At 32.9% G+C, this 18,444-nt stretch overlaps 2 protein-coding genes across 2 annotated transcripts in view; both read right to left on the reverse strand.

Annotated features, from left to right (window-relative positions):
• Positions 1-18,444, reverse strand: part of LOC147078717 (uncharacterized) — an 869,452-nt gene that overhangs the window by 629,912 nt on the left and 221,096 nt on the right. The gene's annotated exons all lie outside the window — the stretch shown is intronic.
• On the reverse strand, positions 77-11,693 carry LOC147078729 (uncharacterized). Its single transcript, XM_085960394.1, has 5 exons — positions 11,561-11,693; positions 11,102-11,247; positions 7,607-7,990; positions 6,899-7,053; positions 77-5,561 (listed from the first exon to the last, which is right to left on the reverse strand). Exons 2-5 carry the CDS (start codon positions 11,222-11,224, stop codon positions 5,417-5,419), a joined length of 807 nt encoding a protein of 268 aa, XP_085816520.1. The 5' UTR covers positions 11,225-11,247; positions 11,561-11,693; the 3' UTR covers positions 77-5,416.

The raw sequence follows: 18,444 nt of genomic DNA on the forward strand, positions 1-18,444 counted from the left end.
TTAGTCCCTCATTCATGTAGATAATGTACCTATATTATATAATTATTATTATTTATTTATTATATTATCAAGATCAGCTGCAACAGTGGTGCACATTCCACAAACGGGCCATTTATTGTGGCCCGCCGAGTAAATTAAATATGCAAAAAAATCCTAGCAAATCCTAATAGTTATCTAGACCAGTGTTCTTCAACCTTTTAACACCCGCTGCCCGGTGAAAATAGGAGAAATATTTCGCGGAGCTATGAAGCGGAATATGTATTAACCAGAAATAATAACCATTATAGATAGAATTTTATTTATTAAATCTTATGTTTTACAATTACAACTTTTGGTTAGTGCCACATCTGCTGCTGCTTTTTTGTAAGCAAATTTGATATACCTGGTTGCAGCATTGTTTCTTAGAGACGAAGAGCTGCATTAACATCCATTCGATTTCTTTGTTTGGTTTTTATTACTGACATAGATGAAAAATTCTTTTCATCTATGTCGAAAAAATTACCAATAATCTGATCTTTATAATTCAGAGATGATATTCTTTATCAAGGGATATCCATAAATGAGACAATGGTTGCATTTTATGTCTGGACAGCAGAGTGACATCAGAAGATTGCTTGATCAGCTTTTCTTTTTCACGAGGATTAAGTGCGCATGATTTAATATCTTCCAAAAAGGGATTATTAATCCTGAGGCTAGAGGTCTGCCTTTACGTAGATTTTAATTTTCAAGGAAAAGTTTTCTGCTAACGCTTATAAATGTTGGCTTATGATGTTGAATATGACTTTCTGGTTAATATCAGTAGCATTCAAAAATTCTCCCGGCATTACATCTAGTGCTTTTCATTCCCGAATCGTGTAACGATATAGCCGGTTGATAGCACGGTGAAAGCTTTTGCGGACCGTTAATAAATTTGTGCGGAACGGTTGAAGAACACTGATCTAGACTAGATAAGACTAGGACTGAAATGATGTAAAATGCTTTAATCCGTCAATTCTAATATGTACCTATTTAATTAAAAATAGTAATACTCTGCAGAGAATATTACATAATTCATTATCCACGACACTTATGCCCGGTGCTAACAATTAGAAATTGATACATTTTACCGGCCCTATTGATAAAAGGTTGTGCATCGCTGATATAATATATTGTGAGCAAACTTATACCAGTAATCACAATCTTATTTAATCAATCTATTTCTTTTACTAATAATAATAAAATAGTACACTAATACCACGCTTCACAGCTGAGATACATTTCTAGAAAGTTGGTGATACACCGTATAACAGTGGCGAAGGGTGGAGGTAAGCTGTTAGGATCCGATATAAATAGTGAACATTAAACTATATCAGTCATAACTATTTGTTTTTATACCAAAATAGTTTTGGTATGCTTTGGGCGATCAGACAAAATTGTGCACAATTTTTCGTTCATGTTTGTTCGTTTTCGTTGAATTAAGAATACATATTACACATGTCATTGGTTAATTTAATAAAAATCATAAGTGCTGCCTAAGCAAACCATAATAGATAAAAAATATTATTCTATCTATAAATATGTATGATTTAATGACATATTTTTTGATATTTTATAGATATACAAGTATTTTTTTACTATTATCTAGTATGGCATGGTTTTCACAGGGTTTAACTGAATTTTAAAAACTAACCAACACCATCTGTAAACTGTAGTCTTAGTCCAATGAAAATAAATACATATGACTGACAAAGTATTGTGTGCACAGTTTATGTCGGATCTTAACAGCCTGCCTCCACCCTTCACCACTGCCGTATAATGAATCATTTATTTCCATACAATTTCTGGAGGATTAGGTCGAACTTTTGAAAAAAAAATGGCAAAAGGATTCTCATTCCTTGTTCGATATGGGAAAATGCTTTTGATAAACTCTTGGAGGCTAACTAACCGAGCAGTTTATTCCACGTATCGTCTGTTGAATTTTATAATGCAGGTCATCATGATTTGTTATTCTGCATCTGGTCCAATTATTTTTGATGTTGAATACATTTTTTTTAGCTATATACCTCTAGAAAAAAATCGGGGCATAAATCAAATTTGCGCCATTAAATCCAATAGCGGCCGTGTAGTGCGGTATCAGTGTATTAGCGTTTGAAATGCTTGGCTACCAATATTAACATTCTGTTGCATGCAACATGGCTGATATTCTTATAAGATTATTAATTTTGTTTAAGTGTTGCATGTTTTGTGTCTGTAGTCATATGACATTAATTTACACAATAATGTTTTTAAATAAAAAATAATGTATTCCTTGCTAGTTAAGAGGGTTACATGTAAATTGTAAGTAAAACATTTCACTGTGGCACAGTTCGCCGTAAGCTTTCCATTGGAAAGAGATGACCGTATACTATACGCCAGTGGTGCCCAACCTTTAGTCTATCTTGAGCAAATTAAGAATTTAAAAATTTTAGGCGAGCTACACACAGGGCGATGATATTTTTTGAAAAAATTGCAGATGTTGATTCATCACATTATAAACTTAAAAAACCGCATTTTTCTAAATCTTTTTTCTCTGTAATTTGATATTTTCTGAGATTGCTTCTATTCTACGAGTGACCTTGCACTTTTTTCCAATAGCAACTGTTCAATCGCAAATCAAACAATGCCCATTTTTTCTTTTTCTCTGGCTCATATTCAGACATAATTATTAGGGTAACTATATTATGATAAATATAATTTGTCAATTGTGTCAAAACGCGCTTCGTCTCGCCCATAGACTAATATACTCACTATTACTCTCGCCCTTTCGCCAGTGGTGATTGCCGAGGTGTTGCCACAGTGAGTAGCAATTTTTGCTGATTTTTTACATACACTGCGCGCTTAATACTTAATCTGAATACGCGAGCCACATTAAAACGTTACGCGAGCTACAGGTTGGGCACCGCTGCTATACGGTCTCCAATTTTATTAGATTGAATATGAACATTAATTCAATTTTCATATCTGATTTTGGCAAAATTAATTAATTCAAGAATGAAAACCTAACCTAGCCTAACAAATAATCCAGTATATAGGTTATTTTCAAAATTTATTTGCTGCTGGCTTCCTGTAAAGTTTAAACCGACAAGAACCGTGTTTTATTTAGACATGAATTTTATGTCAGAATCCTCAAAGAGGTTGGACGGTCTTTAATATACGGCCGTATATTTCGGATACAACATTTCACGGTGAAGTGTGATACGGCGAACTGCATACGTACAAGTTTCCGGACACGGGTTAAGAGTTGTTGCATATTTGTAAAATACATATTATTATGTATGCACCACCAAAATCTAGTTTAGTAGTATTAATATGAAAATAGTTCAGTGATTTAATTGATTGTACAAATATGAAATTACGTAGTTAATAATGTTGCAGACTGTTTATTTTTAATTTCCACATAATACATTAACGGCTCAACCACACTGTGCGGAATTAATTACATCTCGTGCAACACATTTGGTAACCATTGCGCTACTCTAGGACGAAAACTGCTGCATCTCTGTTTGCCTCCTTGTTGTGTGAAAAGCGACAAGTCAGCAATAGATGTTATCTTATGAGTTATGCCTAAAACTGTTCTACAGAAACTGATTTCTGCATTTCTATTGTTCAATTATTATATAGTATATATCTTCAAGAGTGACCTACCATTATGTCTTAAGCGTAGGGTGTTCAACCAATGTGTGCTGCCCGTGCTCACATATGGCTGCGAGACTTGGACCCTCAACACGAGAGATGTCCAAAGGCTAAGAGTCACACAGCGAGGCATGGAGAGGTGTATGTTGGGCATTACGCGAAAGGACCGTAAGAGAAACGAATGGGTTAGGAAGCAGACAAGAGTACGCGATGTAATAGACATTGCCAAACAGCTGAAATGGAGATGGGCGGGGCACATTGCTCGCCGAAAAGACGACCGCTGAACAAATGCCGTCATCCAGTGGTACCCAATGGGCACGAAACGGCCACAGGGTCGCCCTAAAAGTCACTGGATTGACGAACTGGTAAAGTTCGGCGGAAATACGTGGCAGCGAACGACACAGGACCGAGAAAGTTGGAGAAAGCTTGGGGAGGCCTTCATCCAGCAGTGGATTGACCCCGGCTGATGATAATGATATAAATATCGAAGTTGAAAATAACACGTATGTAAGTTATTTCTGCAAAGCCTAGGTGTGGCCGCTGATCTATTGAGGCAGATAATACAGCACAGTTAAATTCTATTCCCCACCGTTTCATCGTATGAGTAGGATGAATAATTGAATACTCAATTAAGTTATTTTTATATTAATTTTATTCTTAATAAATATACATCACTTCAAGATACTTCATAATTATTTTACAATATTGCCTTTTTATAATCATAACTATGTATTTTTTTTTTACTTGTTTACATTATATTACTTTCTAAGAATATTATAATAGATTTTCAAAAGTTCTTGCGACCATAGACAATTATTTCTGTAAAAAATTTGTTACACTGAAAGTGTTATTATTTAACTTGTACAGCCTGTGATTTCTTATGACTATGATAATATTATTGTTAACAAATAACGTATTTGTTCTTAGAAGACTTTTGTTAGTCTTCAAGAGATGATTGTGGCACACTAGGAAAACATTATGTAAATCGAGAATAAGAATTAGACCCACCGAGCTATCGCACATTTTGTAAATCAATGAATTAATCATAATATTCAAAAACGTTTTCTTTCTTTTTTCAACACAACAGGCCATGAGGGCCAATGCCGGTATTGTATCGATAGCCCGTCCAACCTTTTATAAAATCACATGGATGTATTGTGATGTCACCGGGAATCGAACTCAAAGATCCCAGATAATCCGGCGCCTTACGCATTGGACTATGAGAGACGCACATCTAATGTAAATTTTATTTAAAAAAATATTGACTTCTGGTTACTTCTTTTTCCCTTAACTGACAGGTGTAGAATTTGTTTGTATTTTTTTTGAATCCATCAGTAACTTGATTTCACAAAAAATGAAGCTTAATTCAGTTGAGCTTTATATTATCCAATTGACAGATTCGCTTTAATTATTAAACATATAAATAAATATTGATTTAAAAAATGTCATAATTCAAAGATTATACAATGAGTGAGCAGTTTTTGTGTGGCATACACGTTAGCTTTGCTTAAATCAAAAAAACTTATAATATTACTTGTATAAATAATTCGATGTAGTTATGTATTATATTATTTTCACAATATTATATCTGTAAGTTTTCTATTGTTGTCATAATATATTTAGATATTAAAAAAAAATGTTACTTAATTAAGTACAAATAGATTTTATGAAAATATTGTGTAATAATCTGTCAAACAGTTTATTAATTACACATATAATTGTATAGGTACCTATTTTCTTGTCATATTATATATCGTTTTCATCATTAGTCCATTTGACGCGGTATATAGTCCGGTAAAACTTGCTGCACTTTCATGCGCCATCTCTGTTTCCTAGCTTCATGCTCTCTTTCTAGTTTAACGATAGTCGGTAATGTTTGCCAGTATCCAATGACTCGCCATTTCAATCGGCTTGAATAAATCAACATAATATAGTTTTAATTGTGATTGTTTAAACCAGACTGTAATATCTCAAATTTTGAAGAAACTTTACAACTTTTATCACTATTCAATCCTCTATCCAGGAGTAAATCTGTCGTATTAAAATTTTATTCTGATGTTATTCACATAAACATGTGTAGTGTTACCACTAATGAAATTACAAGTATGTACTGGAATAGAGTATAGTAAAATATTTACTACAGTTTAGCTGTGGTTCTAAACTTATTACTGTTAGGTTAACCTGATCAGTGCCACGGACGAGTTAACTCGCGGGTTCTTGTAAACGTCGTAACTTCTGAATTAACTGTTCGTGTATAAATTTTCCAAACAATATTCTTGATTTTAGTGTGAAAACATTCATGATAAACTTGAGAAACATGTTGATTTGGTAAGTTTTCAAAAATATTTATTATTATGTTCCTATTTCATATTTTTTAAAGGATTTATTTTATTCCAAAAATAGCTGGCCTACAAGTGTCCACCTGGTAAAAATTGGCTGGCAGTGATAAGGTTAACTTGCTACTTCTATACATATATTACTATATTTTACTAAATTATGTCTACATCTAAAATACTCTATTCATGGCACGGTTTAGTGCAGGGGTTCACAAAGTGTGTCCCGCGTTGCTTTTTGATGCGTCCCGTGATTTATGTTAAATCTGTATTATTTTTTATTGTTCATATCGAATATTAAAAATTACATTAAAAATGAATTATCTTTCAATTTTTAAATTGACTTTCTCTTGGGGTATATCCAAATATAGTTAAACATGCTCATCAAATGGCTTCTTTATTTGGAAGTACCTATATTTGTGAAAATACATTTTCTATCAAAATTTACATATCGCATCATTCTGTTTTGCGTACTCACACCACAAAATTTGAGCCTAGATTGCAAGATTTAGTTTCAAACAAACAATTGCATAAATCACATGGTGAAAAAATTTAAATATTATTTTTAGTTTATTAATAAGAGTAATAATAATGTATTTTACTTAAAAATATAAGTTTACACAATGAAATAATTTTTTGCCTTATGTTTTTTAACAGAAAATATTTACAAAAGAAAGGGCAGGGCTGGGGCGGCCCACCAAATATTTTTGATTTCAAAATTGTCGATTTGACGAAAAAGTTTTTGAACCCCTGGTTTAGTGGCATAATAATCTTTGGATTTAATTATCTCAAAACTATGAATCTTGATATATTACAGTCTGGTTCCAGAACGCCGAATGTAAATGGTACTCGTTAAGTCTAATTTTTATTTGAAATTATTTTAGGTATATTGTGTATAAATATTATCTGTTTACCTCTTATGATGTTCCACAGCCACGTCCCATTGCCATTTTCTCATAAGTTTTATTTTTAATGTGTTTGATCGCCATAGGACAAACAATCTCTCGGTCACACGTAGATCATACCAATCTTCGGCCACCTGTCTTTTATTCACCATTAATGTATGATCCTAAGGAAAATAAATTAAAATGGTATTATATTGTATACATTAATGTACTTAGTAGATAGATAAATCTAAATTCCACGTAGAAAATAAAACCAACAACGTAATTAATATGAAAAAATAGACCTTATAGTGAGATTAAATGTCAGAAAATTTAAATGTTTTTAGTCAACAGAAATCTTTTCTCATTGAATTAATAGGTAATAATCGACAACTATAATTTGAAGTGCTGCAATTTGAACAGCTAATACACCGGCAATACTCACATCGCAACAGGTGCGCGACCGCCGCGCACCTCTAGTTATAATCATTTGAATCTACTTTTACAATCTAAGAAGTAGTTAAATATTTTTAAATGTAAACCAACAATCATTAAAACCCGTTGCAAACGAGTCATATTATAATACTATGAGGGTTGTTTCTATGCTCATCGTGTCAGTGTTGACAAATGAATTTGTTTCAATATGAAAAATTATTTTGGCCTTATATTTAAATATAATATGTAATAAGCCCCCAATCCACAGTATATTATATTCATAAAATGTAATAATTTATTTACCGCTTTCCACTCTTTGTATACCCATCTCATCAATTTAAAATTGCACATGCTGTCGGCTCTTTCGTTTCGGTCATCGATAACATCTTCGGTATACTTATGCCATCCGATGAAATGTCTCTTGATGAGATTTAAAGTATTATGTCTGACGGCAAGGCTAAAGTCATCTTTAGTTTTTTTGACAAATAAAATCCACGCCTGAATCCCATATTTTAGCATTAATTTCTTCTCGTAGTGTAAATCTGCCACCACCATCAACCCCCTTATCCTTTCGCGCATCTGTTGATTTCTAATTGCTATTAATTGTTCCTGTTTTCTCTTCTCTTTAAACTCCTTCAATTTTTTATTCCTCTCGTCTTGGTCTAGTAGTTGCCGGGCAATTTGCATCTGTAGAATTAAACTCTTGACTCAATTCAAATATTATATTACAACACTGGCATAGCATACCCAGAATATAGTAAAATATTGTCCATCTCTTAGATAAATTAATGCCTAAGGGGTCGTCCATATATGAACTTGATTCCACAGAAGGAAGGGAATGGAGTCTGGTATATTAAAACGAAGGTGATAGTGCAGTTGTAGAAAATGTGACATCACACAACCAATAATATATATCGTGGCGTTGTTGCCAAAAGTTGGTAAGTCAATAATTTAGGTATTTAGAGTTAACAACGCATTATGTGTCTATATATTATATAAATATGTATGCTAGTGAAAAAAAAATCAGGATCGTCTGATATATAGAAAAAGCACAAAGAAATCAGCATGTCTTATTTTAGAGGGCATATCAAACTACAAATTGCAATTACTCCATAACATGATTTAGAGACATACCAACTTTTGGCAGTAACCCCACGGATACTTATTTGTTTGTGAATATTCCATGATAATGATACTCTGAAGTCAACAAAAAAATATATTTGACAACGAATGAGATGGGGGGGGGCGGGTTTTTAAAAATGTGACTTAAGTGGGATAATTTTGTGACGAAATATGACAAAAATATACAACATTGATTATGTCATTTATGAACGACCCCCAATAGTTATCGATGAACTATTCGTCGGTGATTTTTTCTATCAGTACCTAAATAATTATAAAAGTCTAACAGGTGAAATACTGCTTTATTTCAAAACATAGTACACAGAGCGTAGATTATATCAACAGACTTTATGAGGTATGGTTAAGTATTATCTCAACCCGCTGTGTCCTTACTTCGGATCCAAACACACATAGAAAAATCAATATGTCAATTTGAGCCAAAAATGGAATTTCAATCTCCAACCCACGGCTTTGAGGGCGGTCATTCGAACAGTCCTCCAATGTGGACACATTTTACAGTTTATCAAATATTAAATTGGTTAATATCAGAAGAAAGGATCCCATCTCTTTCTCGGTGTTTGTCGATTTTTCTACCATTGAACCATTTATTACAAAATTGAAGTAATGAGGATTAAATAAGTACAATAATTGACATTAAAGAATGAATTATGACCAGTTTTCACACTGCCACTTATCTATTTATACATGAAACTGGATTCAAGCATGTAACTGCTTTGTTGGAAAAGATACCATCCAATTGATGTGGTGTATAAAATGTCATTATTATGTTTATAGTAACCATATATAATTTGATTGTTTTTGCTTGACTTTAGACATTAATAAATATGAAGTATCGATAGTTTTTCCTAAAGAATCATTTGAGAACAATATCTCTTAAAAATTGCTAATCGTAATTATGCAGAATTTACAATGGCATATTATTTTAAATTCTAATGGATTCAAGCTCTGTACTATTCCATTTATTTTATTTTCATTATCTTAAATGGAATAGTACAGAGCTTGAATCCATTAGAATTTAAATTCAAATTCCATCAAGTACCTTCGGTCGAAAGTATTAATATAATAGCATATTATTTTACTTTGAATTCAATGTATCAACTTGGTCACTGATCCACTTGTATTAGTTCAATCCTCAGTACCTCAATTGACCCAATTGATCATTTCTATACCAGTCACTGATACAATAAATGACTGATGTGTGTACCTCTTATTACAATCTACAATTGAGCCTTTGCCCGGAATAACGTTGTATCCAACAATATTCTTGTTTTGAGAAAAATGGAAAAAATTAAACCAGTTATGTTTTGTTACATTTTATATTTTAAATACAATAAACATACAATTATTAAGAGTTTTAAATGTCAAGTGGTGAAGAAAAGCAATTAAATTTGGATTTATTAAAAAAAAATATAGTAAATTAGTGGAAAAATGTTGTATATGAAAATTTCACATACAACATTATTCCGCAAAATGTATTTTATTCATTCTGCTTCATTCAATAGTGTCTTAAAAAAGGCAGCATGCTCATCTAACATGAATTCACACATGTCATTGAGGTCTCAGGTCTTTGAGCTTAGAATTATCTTCGTCTGCTTTCTGAACATAGCGTCCGACATTCGACTCTCAATACATGAGACGAGATGATGACTTTGTCCATTGTGATTCAGTAACCTGAATGCTAATTGAATATTTGACTTGATATTAAAATCGAGAATACATCCCGGATTATTTTTTTTTTGGCACCAACGAGACCTTGCAAAATAGAACTAGGAACGATTAAAAAAATTGAAACGGTATTAGATTAAGTTACAATATATATAGAGCACTACAATGCCAGCATTATTATCAAACAACATTTCCAATAACAATATGTATAAATCAATCGAATACAATCGATTAACGTTCGACATATTAATAATATGTCGAACGTAATAATTTTATTCATGAGATCAACAGAACTGTCAAATGGTATACAACATTATTCCACAAAACTGTTTCGACGGGTAAATTGCAGGCTTAATAATATTTTTTCTGGATAAATACTCTTTTTCTACATCCTTCAGCTTCCTAGCTTTGATATTTGTCCAGTTTAAAACATTAGATGTCCGCTTTCTTTCTTTATTCAAGTGAATTATACCACGCTCCGTGATATTGACGGACGGCGACGCCATTTTGACAATAGCATATACAACGTTCTTCCACAAACTAATAACTTTAAAATGCTGCCACAAGCCTAAATATTTTTTCTTTGCCATACTACCTACCTTAAACGATGCATAAAAACATGCCCAACATTATTCCATCAATAACTCAACATTGACAATTTTGTTGGATACAACATTATTCCGGGCAACGGCTCAATTATTGATATCTACTTATTTGTAATAGAATTCCTTATAATGTATTTAACAAATGACTCTTGTAGCTCCATTATTCACAATTGCGAATGGTTTTAAAAAACCCCATATTGTTACCAGTAAAAAGTCATTATTCAGTATTCATTTTGCATTATGAAAAATTGAATTAGTTAAAATAATATAGTAATATAGTAGTGTGTATTAATCTAAAAGAAAGAGTTTATTAATCAAATTATATTCCCACTTAACCATTGGCCTTATACAATCTTGAAACATTAAAATGATTATAATTACGAACTTGCTCTTTCATTCGCTCCCTCTCCATTTCCATTTGTCTCCTTCTCTCTCTTACGACGGCTCTTTTTTCTTCTCTCTCTCTAGCCCGTTGCTCCATTCTTTGCAGAAATCTCGGCACCTTCATGCAATGTAGCTCCAGAAATTTGTCTATGTCAATAAATCAGTTTTAATTCTAATTTAATAAAGTTTTGTATTTTCACATTTGAGAGATTCGGGTTTTACATTTTGCCATGTCCAGGCACTATGCACAACACTCGCCAATAGCAAATGTTCAATTAATTGACACACCTGAATATAGTTAATTACCCAGGTATTGGGAAATATTGTGCCTACATTATACAAGAAAATTAGAAGTAGTGTGTGGCTCACAAAAACATGACATTCTTTACAGATCCCATAGGATATGATAGAATTTATAAAACAATACGTAACTAAGTCAAATAGTAAGTATTATTATTACCAGAGTTCGATTCAGCAGGGTCATCCCCGATAATAATTTTAAGCTTAGGCTTAATCGTCTTGTCACATTGAATTAATGATTGCCTGATTTCTTTGATGACTTCGCCTCCGAGACTTGCATCTTCAACAATCCTTTTTAGTTTTAACTCTTCTATGAATCTCTTTTGTTGTTCCAATTGGGTTTTTTGTAAAGCGATTATGTTTTTCTGTGCCTGAAATCTGTTTATTAATATTTTAACACAATCTACGAATATCTTGACACTTTCAATTTTTATTTAATCAAAGATCATCCCTAAATATAATCGTGTAGTGGTGATTTTTAGAAGTTTTAGAAAATGTGACGTCACAATCAAACCGGTCTTACCAAATACGAGGCGCATTTTGAGATTGTGTACGTGGTCTCTGGATATAATTTTTGACAATTTAAATCCTTAGCTTTGCTAACTATAATAATAAAATTGCAAAACAGCAAAATACTCAGCCCATTTTATTCTCCTGTCAATATTGTCTAGTACCTACTACATCTCCCATGATGCTAACAAGCTAATTTTCAATGTATTTTTCAAGATAATGGTCCTGAATATTCTTATTAAGACTTTGAAGATAGGTATTCTCAAATTTTACATATAATTATACTACAAATAGGTACCACATTTTGAATGTTTTTTTAAAAATTTCTTTCTTCATAAAAAAAAATTTAAGTTGGGAGTTCAAAATTTTGACCGGGAGTTAAAATATTAATAGGGAAACAAATGCCGTCCCCTTAGCTGTGAAAGCTTACTTATTAACGAATTATATTTGCTGGCTGGATTTTTAAAATTCGACTTGTTTGAAAGCACCATGGTATTTTTATGTGATTAGAGACGGCCGCATTACAAACACTCGAGTTTATGAGCGGACACAGCAGCCTTCGGTAATTGAGGTAATTACGAAAAGACGCTTTACGTGGCTGGGACACGTGTTTTCCGGATGCCGCCGGAGAGTGCGACACTTCGTACCCTTGTGCCACAGCCTCAAATGTTCCGTCACCTATGCCGGCCCTCACCCTGCAGCGGTGCTACAGCGATATACGCGCTGCAGGTCAGGCATGGGGGGAGGCGCAAGAATTGGCGATGGACCGAGGGAAGTGGCGCGAACTTGTGCTTACGCTATCCCCCAATGTTGGGTCGTGACAGGGTGAAAGAAGTAAAGGGTAAAGTTACAACTATATTATAGATACCTGTAATGGTAATGGTAACTTCCGGCGATATTCACCGGTGTGTTTTTATTGTTGTCCAGCTTATTTTGATCTTTCTCCAGTGATGATGTATCAGAACCACTGCGACTGTCATTGAGAATATTTTTTGCATTGCGTTCGCTTTTCCTTAAATCTTTCTTTTGTTGAATTAATATTTCCAAAAAATTGTTAATTTTTTCATTCTTTGATGCTATATCCTTCGAATATTTTTCTTCTTTCATAAATTTTTGCCAGATATTAAAATATTTAGCTAAGATTACAATTCTCGCATCATTGTATCCGTCCATTTTGAAAATGTGCGATGACTGCATTAATTTATTTTCATAATATATTTTTGAACGCTGAAACCGTTTATGGTTTACCTATTCAAAAAGTTCAACAGTTTTATTTGACGCAAAGAACTAAATTTTAATTACAATACATATCATTTTTGTTTTATACAATGGACGAGTAGGCAGAGTTCTTAGGGTCTACAAACAATTGACTCTCATGAAGCTCGTAAGTCACTTCTGCTTTTTAGACATTTTTGCCTGCTCTTTATAATCCAATCTTGATGTCATAAATAATTTGAATCTATTGTCCGTCAAAAATAAATCGGCGGTAACAGGAAGTCGCTGTAGTCGCATGTAGAAGACTTCTAGTGACGTACCTGTCATGGCGGCAATGCGTGCTAGAGGCGTGTTTAAATAATGTATCGGCTCTCTTCGATGCAACTTCCTTTCTACTTCGCAGTAAATCAAAAGTTTTCTAATAATAATTCGAATATCACTCCTGATCGTTCTAGACATATTTTTATAGTAAAAAGCTTCAAATTACTTCAATTGACATATCCGTACACCACGGAAGCGTAAAATGAAATGATGAATTTGGGGGTGTTCCTCATTGGAAAACGGACGTGCGATTGGCTGCACTGGAGGGGATTGTTAGTTCACAGTTTTAGTACATGGCCAAGAAGTTCTTGTTCGACAGTATATACGCCTATCAATTACCTCTTCTGGGTCAAAACTGTTTCCTCGTGTCAAGCATATCAGGCATCATTATACAGGGGTGCAAAACTAGTTAATGTGCTCCCCGGAGACATCGACATTTTCAGTAATGTGCTCTGTATTTTGTTTTTAAAATTGTATTAATCATGTTTTTTTATCTCTCTTCTAAGGATATTGTTTACTAAATATTTTTATTTAACTTGCTTACATAATTATTATAACCACTTATTTTGTCATTTATTATGAACATCTCAATTCTAATTTATGACAAAAAAATACATACTAAAAATTAAAAGTAATAAAAATTACAGACTTTAATAATATAGAAAACACATTTGAATGATGAAAATGATAAAAAACAGTTTATGTCATTGCGTTTCTCAACATCTTCACTATTATGGATTACAGTCATGTAAAACATATTCAGTTTGCCGTATTACAGTTCACTGTGTGCTGTCATACCGGAAACAGATACCTAGTCGTATAGTATTGAGATCATAAAAAGACACGTTGCTCATTATAGGTACTAGAGGTGGGAAAACTGGTTGATTTTGAAGACTAAGTATACTTACTACCAGTATAAAAAAATACTTGGTATCAAAACTTGTTCCAAAATACTTACTAGTATTTGGAATACTATATAGAGCGTTTGGCGTGCGTATGCAACATAAGTCTCATACTCAACTGGAACTAAAACTTAACTCCATATTAGTGTTTGAAAAAAAAATACACTGAGCTGGGCCTTACGAAATGCCCATTTATTATAAAATTTTAAAAACATTTTAAATTTATGAGTTGTGTTTATGTTATGTTATAATATTCTTGAACATAAAATGAATAACAATGATTGTTTTATTTTAAACTGCCTTCACCTCACAACATTTCCGAGGGAATATACTGCTACAGAAAATTTATGACCTATTGTTCATATTATATAAGATGATGTCATTCACATGCATAGACTAATAATTTAAAATATAATTGTATTCAAATGCTATCTTGCTCGCGCGCATTTAATGTCAATACTATTGAAAGTTTACCAACTAGCCAGCGACTCGCGATGTTTGTTGTTGCAAGTTTTTTGGAACAAGTTTATTGGGCAACACGTACTGAGTATGGGTAGTTTCATCCAATACTTGAGTACGCAAATTGGTGACAGTATCTCCAACTCACCTCTAGTAGGTACTTGTCTTGCTAAACCACAATTGAATCATTCAGAATTCCACATACATAAATATGATAAGATAATATTTCTAATTTATTACCTACCTATTTTCTTTTGTCTATTCCTTTGGTTTTGATTGTGTATTTTTCAGCGCTCGAAATGGAAAATGTTAAGAACCGGAGCGCTAAATAATTTTCCGCAAATATTAACAGAATTTTCTAGTTTATGTATATTTTATAAAAATAACTGTACTCGATTTTTTGTTATATGGCCTATCTAGCTCAGATGGTCAAATTAACTTGTCCACGAGATGGAGCGATAATTTTGGGTATTCATGAACCGGAACGGCGCTCCGGTGCGCTTCGGTCCATTTCGAGCTCTGGTATTTTTAAGTGTTTTATTAGACATGATTTGATTTAAATGCTATACGGCTGTCTGTTTCCAATACAACAGCTCATGGGGAACTGCATAATATGTAGGTACTGGTTCTGGACACGTATTATATCTAGGTATTAAAAATTCAGGCACAAAGCCCTTTATAAATAAAAGTGCCTGTGTCTTCCGAATGTCTCAAAACGGTCTTGCACATCACGTTTTATAGTAACCGGTTAAGTAGGTACCAATATTCACTAAATAAACAAATGAAGGTCGAAAAACTGCAATTTCATTTTTTGCATCGAATGAAAAGTGTGCACTTTTCAAATAACCCAGTTTAGCTCTCAAAATTACAAAAATACTTATAGAAGCGGAAAAGGGAGATGGGAGAATGAATCGTCCAGCGGAAAGCAGCGGAGCAGTCAAAAGCCTCAAAGAGAAGTTCTATTTCATGAATTATTAATATAATTTAAAAACCTTCAATATAAGAAAAAATGTTATTTTTGGTAATTATGCCACAGATGCCCCCATGAGCTTTTATAATATTTTTTTTACTGAAAGAGTTTATTCCATGTAGACAATTATATTAAATACCCTTTTCTGTCGGCGCAAATGCTTTTCGATCCAATAATAATTGTCAATAAAATTTGAAATTTTCATACATTTCGATGCATCATTATCACACACTAAGATTATATTAGGTTGGGTTTGGTCTAAAAAGAATGTTATAAAAGCTCTTGCGGGCATCTGCGGCACATTTACCTTATTTTTTTATTCAATACAAAATTTCAGAATGTTGGATTTTTTATTACAGATTAAAGGTTAGAGCACTTACCCGGATAGTGGTGAGTTTGAGTCCCACTCAGTTTCACTTTTTTCTAATCAGTATGTTTTTGAGGTTTGTAAAAATCATGTATCTTCCTTCAATAATAGTTTATTTTTGTTCATGAGCATTCAGCAAAAAAACAACATATTGAACTGAAATTTTAATTATTATTAAATTTTGCGTGTAGAGTCAGCTGCTATTTGCTGCATTTGACTAGGTACCTATTCCTTCATTTGACTTTTCTAAGCAGCCGGATATTTTTATTTATTCACCTTTATTTCTGATTATTTACACTTTGCTATTTGGTCGATATTCTATTTTTTATACATATTAAAATAACATTGAGAAGGTATCCTAGCAACTAATAAAATTGAAAAATGATCCATAAAATGTTTCCTGTCTATGGTATATGATTTATTTTCCAATAAAATCCTAGGTAGGTATATAGAAGATAAAAATAAATTTCGCTGCTTTTTTTGTAATATGTTTTCTAGTTAGGTAATTCACGAAAAGATTGAAGACTGTAAAATTCACGATTTCGTAAAAATTATTGCCATACAAATATTTACGTCAAATTTTTTTAGCTGGCATTACCAGTGCCCGTGTGAATTATAACCATAGATAATAAATAGTTCGTTTTCGTTTTGACAAATGACATTTGTTGACATTCAAGATTCAAGATATATTATAACAATGTGTCGAGATGGCGGAAAAGGCATTTTGAGTCAACTTTTTGTTCCCGAATGTAACAATGATAGTTGAATGCATTAACAAACACCATTTATTATTAATATATCAATGATTGGATGACCGATAAATGTTTTATTTGAACTATTATCACTGCAATTGTTGTTATCAATATTTAACCTAAAAGGTGTTATAGCACGGCCACGAATTTAACATCCGATTATTTTGATGCCTAAATCAATTAGTAAACGCAAAAAACGTCTCCCAAAGTCGGGTATTCACTCTACGATTGCAAATTTTGATGAATTGGTTGGTATTTTTTATGTTCAGAATGGTTTTTCTTATGATAATGTTAGTATTTTAGATTTAGTGTCTCAGCTATTAATTGATTACAGCGGAAATAATATGATTGCCCCGATCATAATATAGATAAAACAACACAGTAATTATTAGGTTTCGGTGGAATTTTTGGTAATTGTGCCGCAGATGCCGTCACGAGCTTTTATCATATTTTTTTTTACGAATACAGTTTATTCCATGTAGACAATTATAATAAATACCATTTTCTGTCGGCGCATAGGCTTTTCGATCCAATAATTGTTAATTTAAAATTTGAAATTTTCATACATTTTGATGCATCGTTATCACAAACTAAGATTATATTAGGTGATATTAGGTTGGGGTAGGTTAGGTTAGGTTTGGTTTGGTCTAAAAATAAAGTAATAAAATCTCATGACGGCATCTGCGGCACGTTTACCGAATTTTTATTATATGTACATTGTACAGATTAATAGCAGAACGATGAACTGATAATATTTTAGGTTGTCTCTGTTACCTTTTTTGTAACAGACATGATCGTCATTCTTTCACTTTTCATGGACACGTAACTTTTGTAAGTAGATGATACACCCCTGTTACAGGCGGGCTTCTCCCGGTGTAAAATAATCATTTAGTAGCTCAAGTCGAAACGTAACCCTGACCTCTAGAAACGGCTTCATAAAACATCTAATCTGATTCCTTGCTCAACCACGTAAGTATTTTTTTTAATTTAAAAAGTAAAAATGATGATGGATGAAAGAGATAATTTTAAGACTAAATATAAGGATTCAAAAATAATAAATTTGCCGCGCTTGTCGGCAACGTCCAAATTTCGACGCGCCTGCGCCAGGGTGGTCCTCGTGATTCGTGAAATCAAAAAACATCACGCGATAAAATTTGGCCAATCACGAGAGTCCTTTTTGTGGAATGGCGTGGGTACGCGAAGTTTGAAAAAGAAAAAAAAATTAGTAAGCGTCCCCTTTCCGATAGGATAGGACCTGCGACTATAATCTTAAAAACCCAGATATAAATTTGTGAAACTAAAAAGGATAAGAAAATATAAGACCACGTCACGAACACGAAAGACCGTGTTTTATTTATACTCCAACCGTTTGAATTTTTTTTTTTTTGTGAATCCGGGGTTCGATGGACTCCTGAGCTAGCCGCTGGAACCCCGGGGATCTCAATGGCGCCTTGGCAACGTGAAGCTCGAAGAATCGCATGGATTCTTCCGGACCCGTGAAATAAAATTTACGCCCGCGAACGCTAAATAAAAGTTTATGATCCAGGA

Source organism: Rhyacophila brunnea, unplaced genomic scaffold (assembly GCF_057557595.1).
Source record: "Rhyacophila brunnea isolate RB1 unplaced genomic scaffold, BYU_Rbru_1.0 scaffold_11, whole genome shotgun sequence".
NCBI classification, from domain to species: Eukaryota; Metazoa; Arthropoda; class Insecta; order Trichoptera; family Rhyacophilidae; genus Rhyacophila; species Rhyacophila brunnea.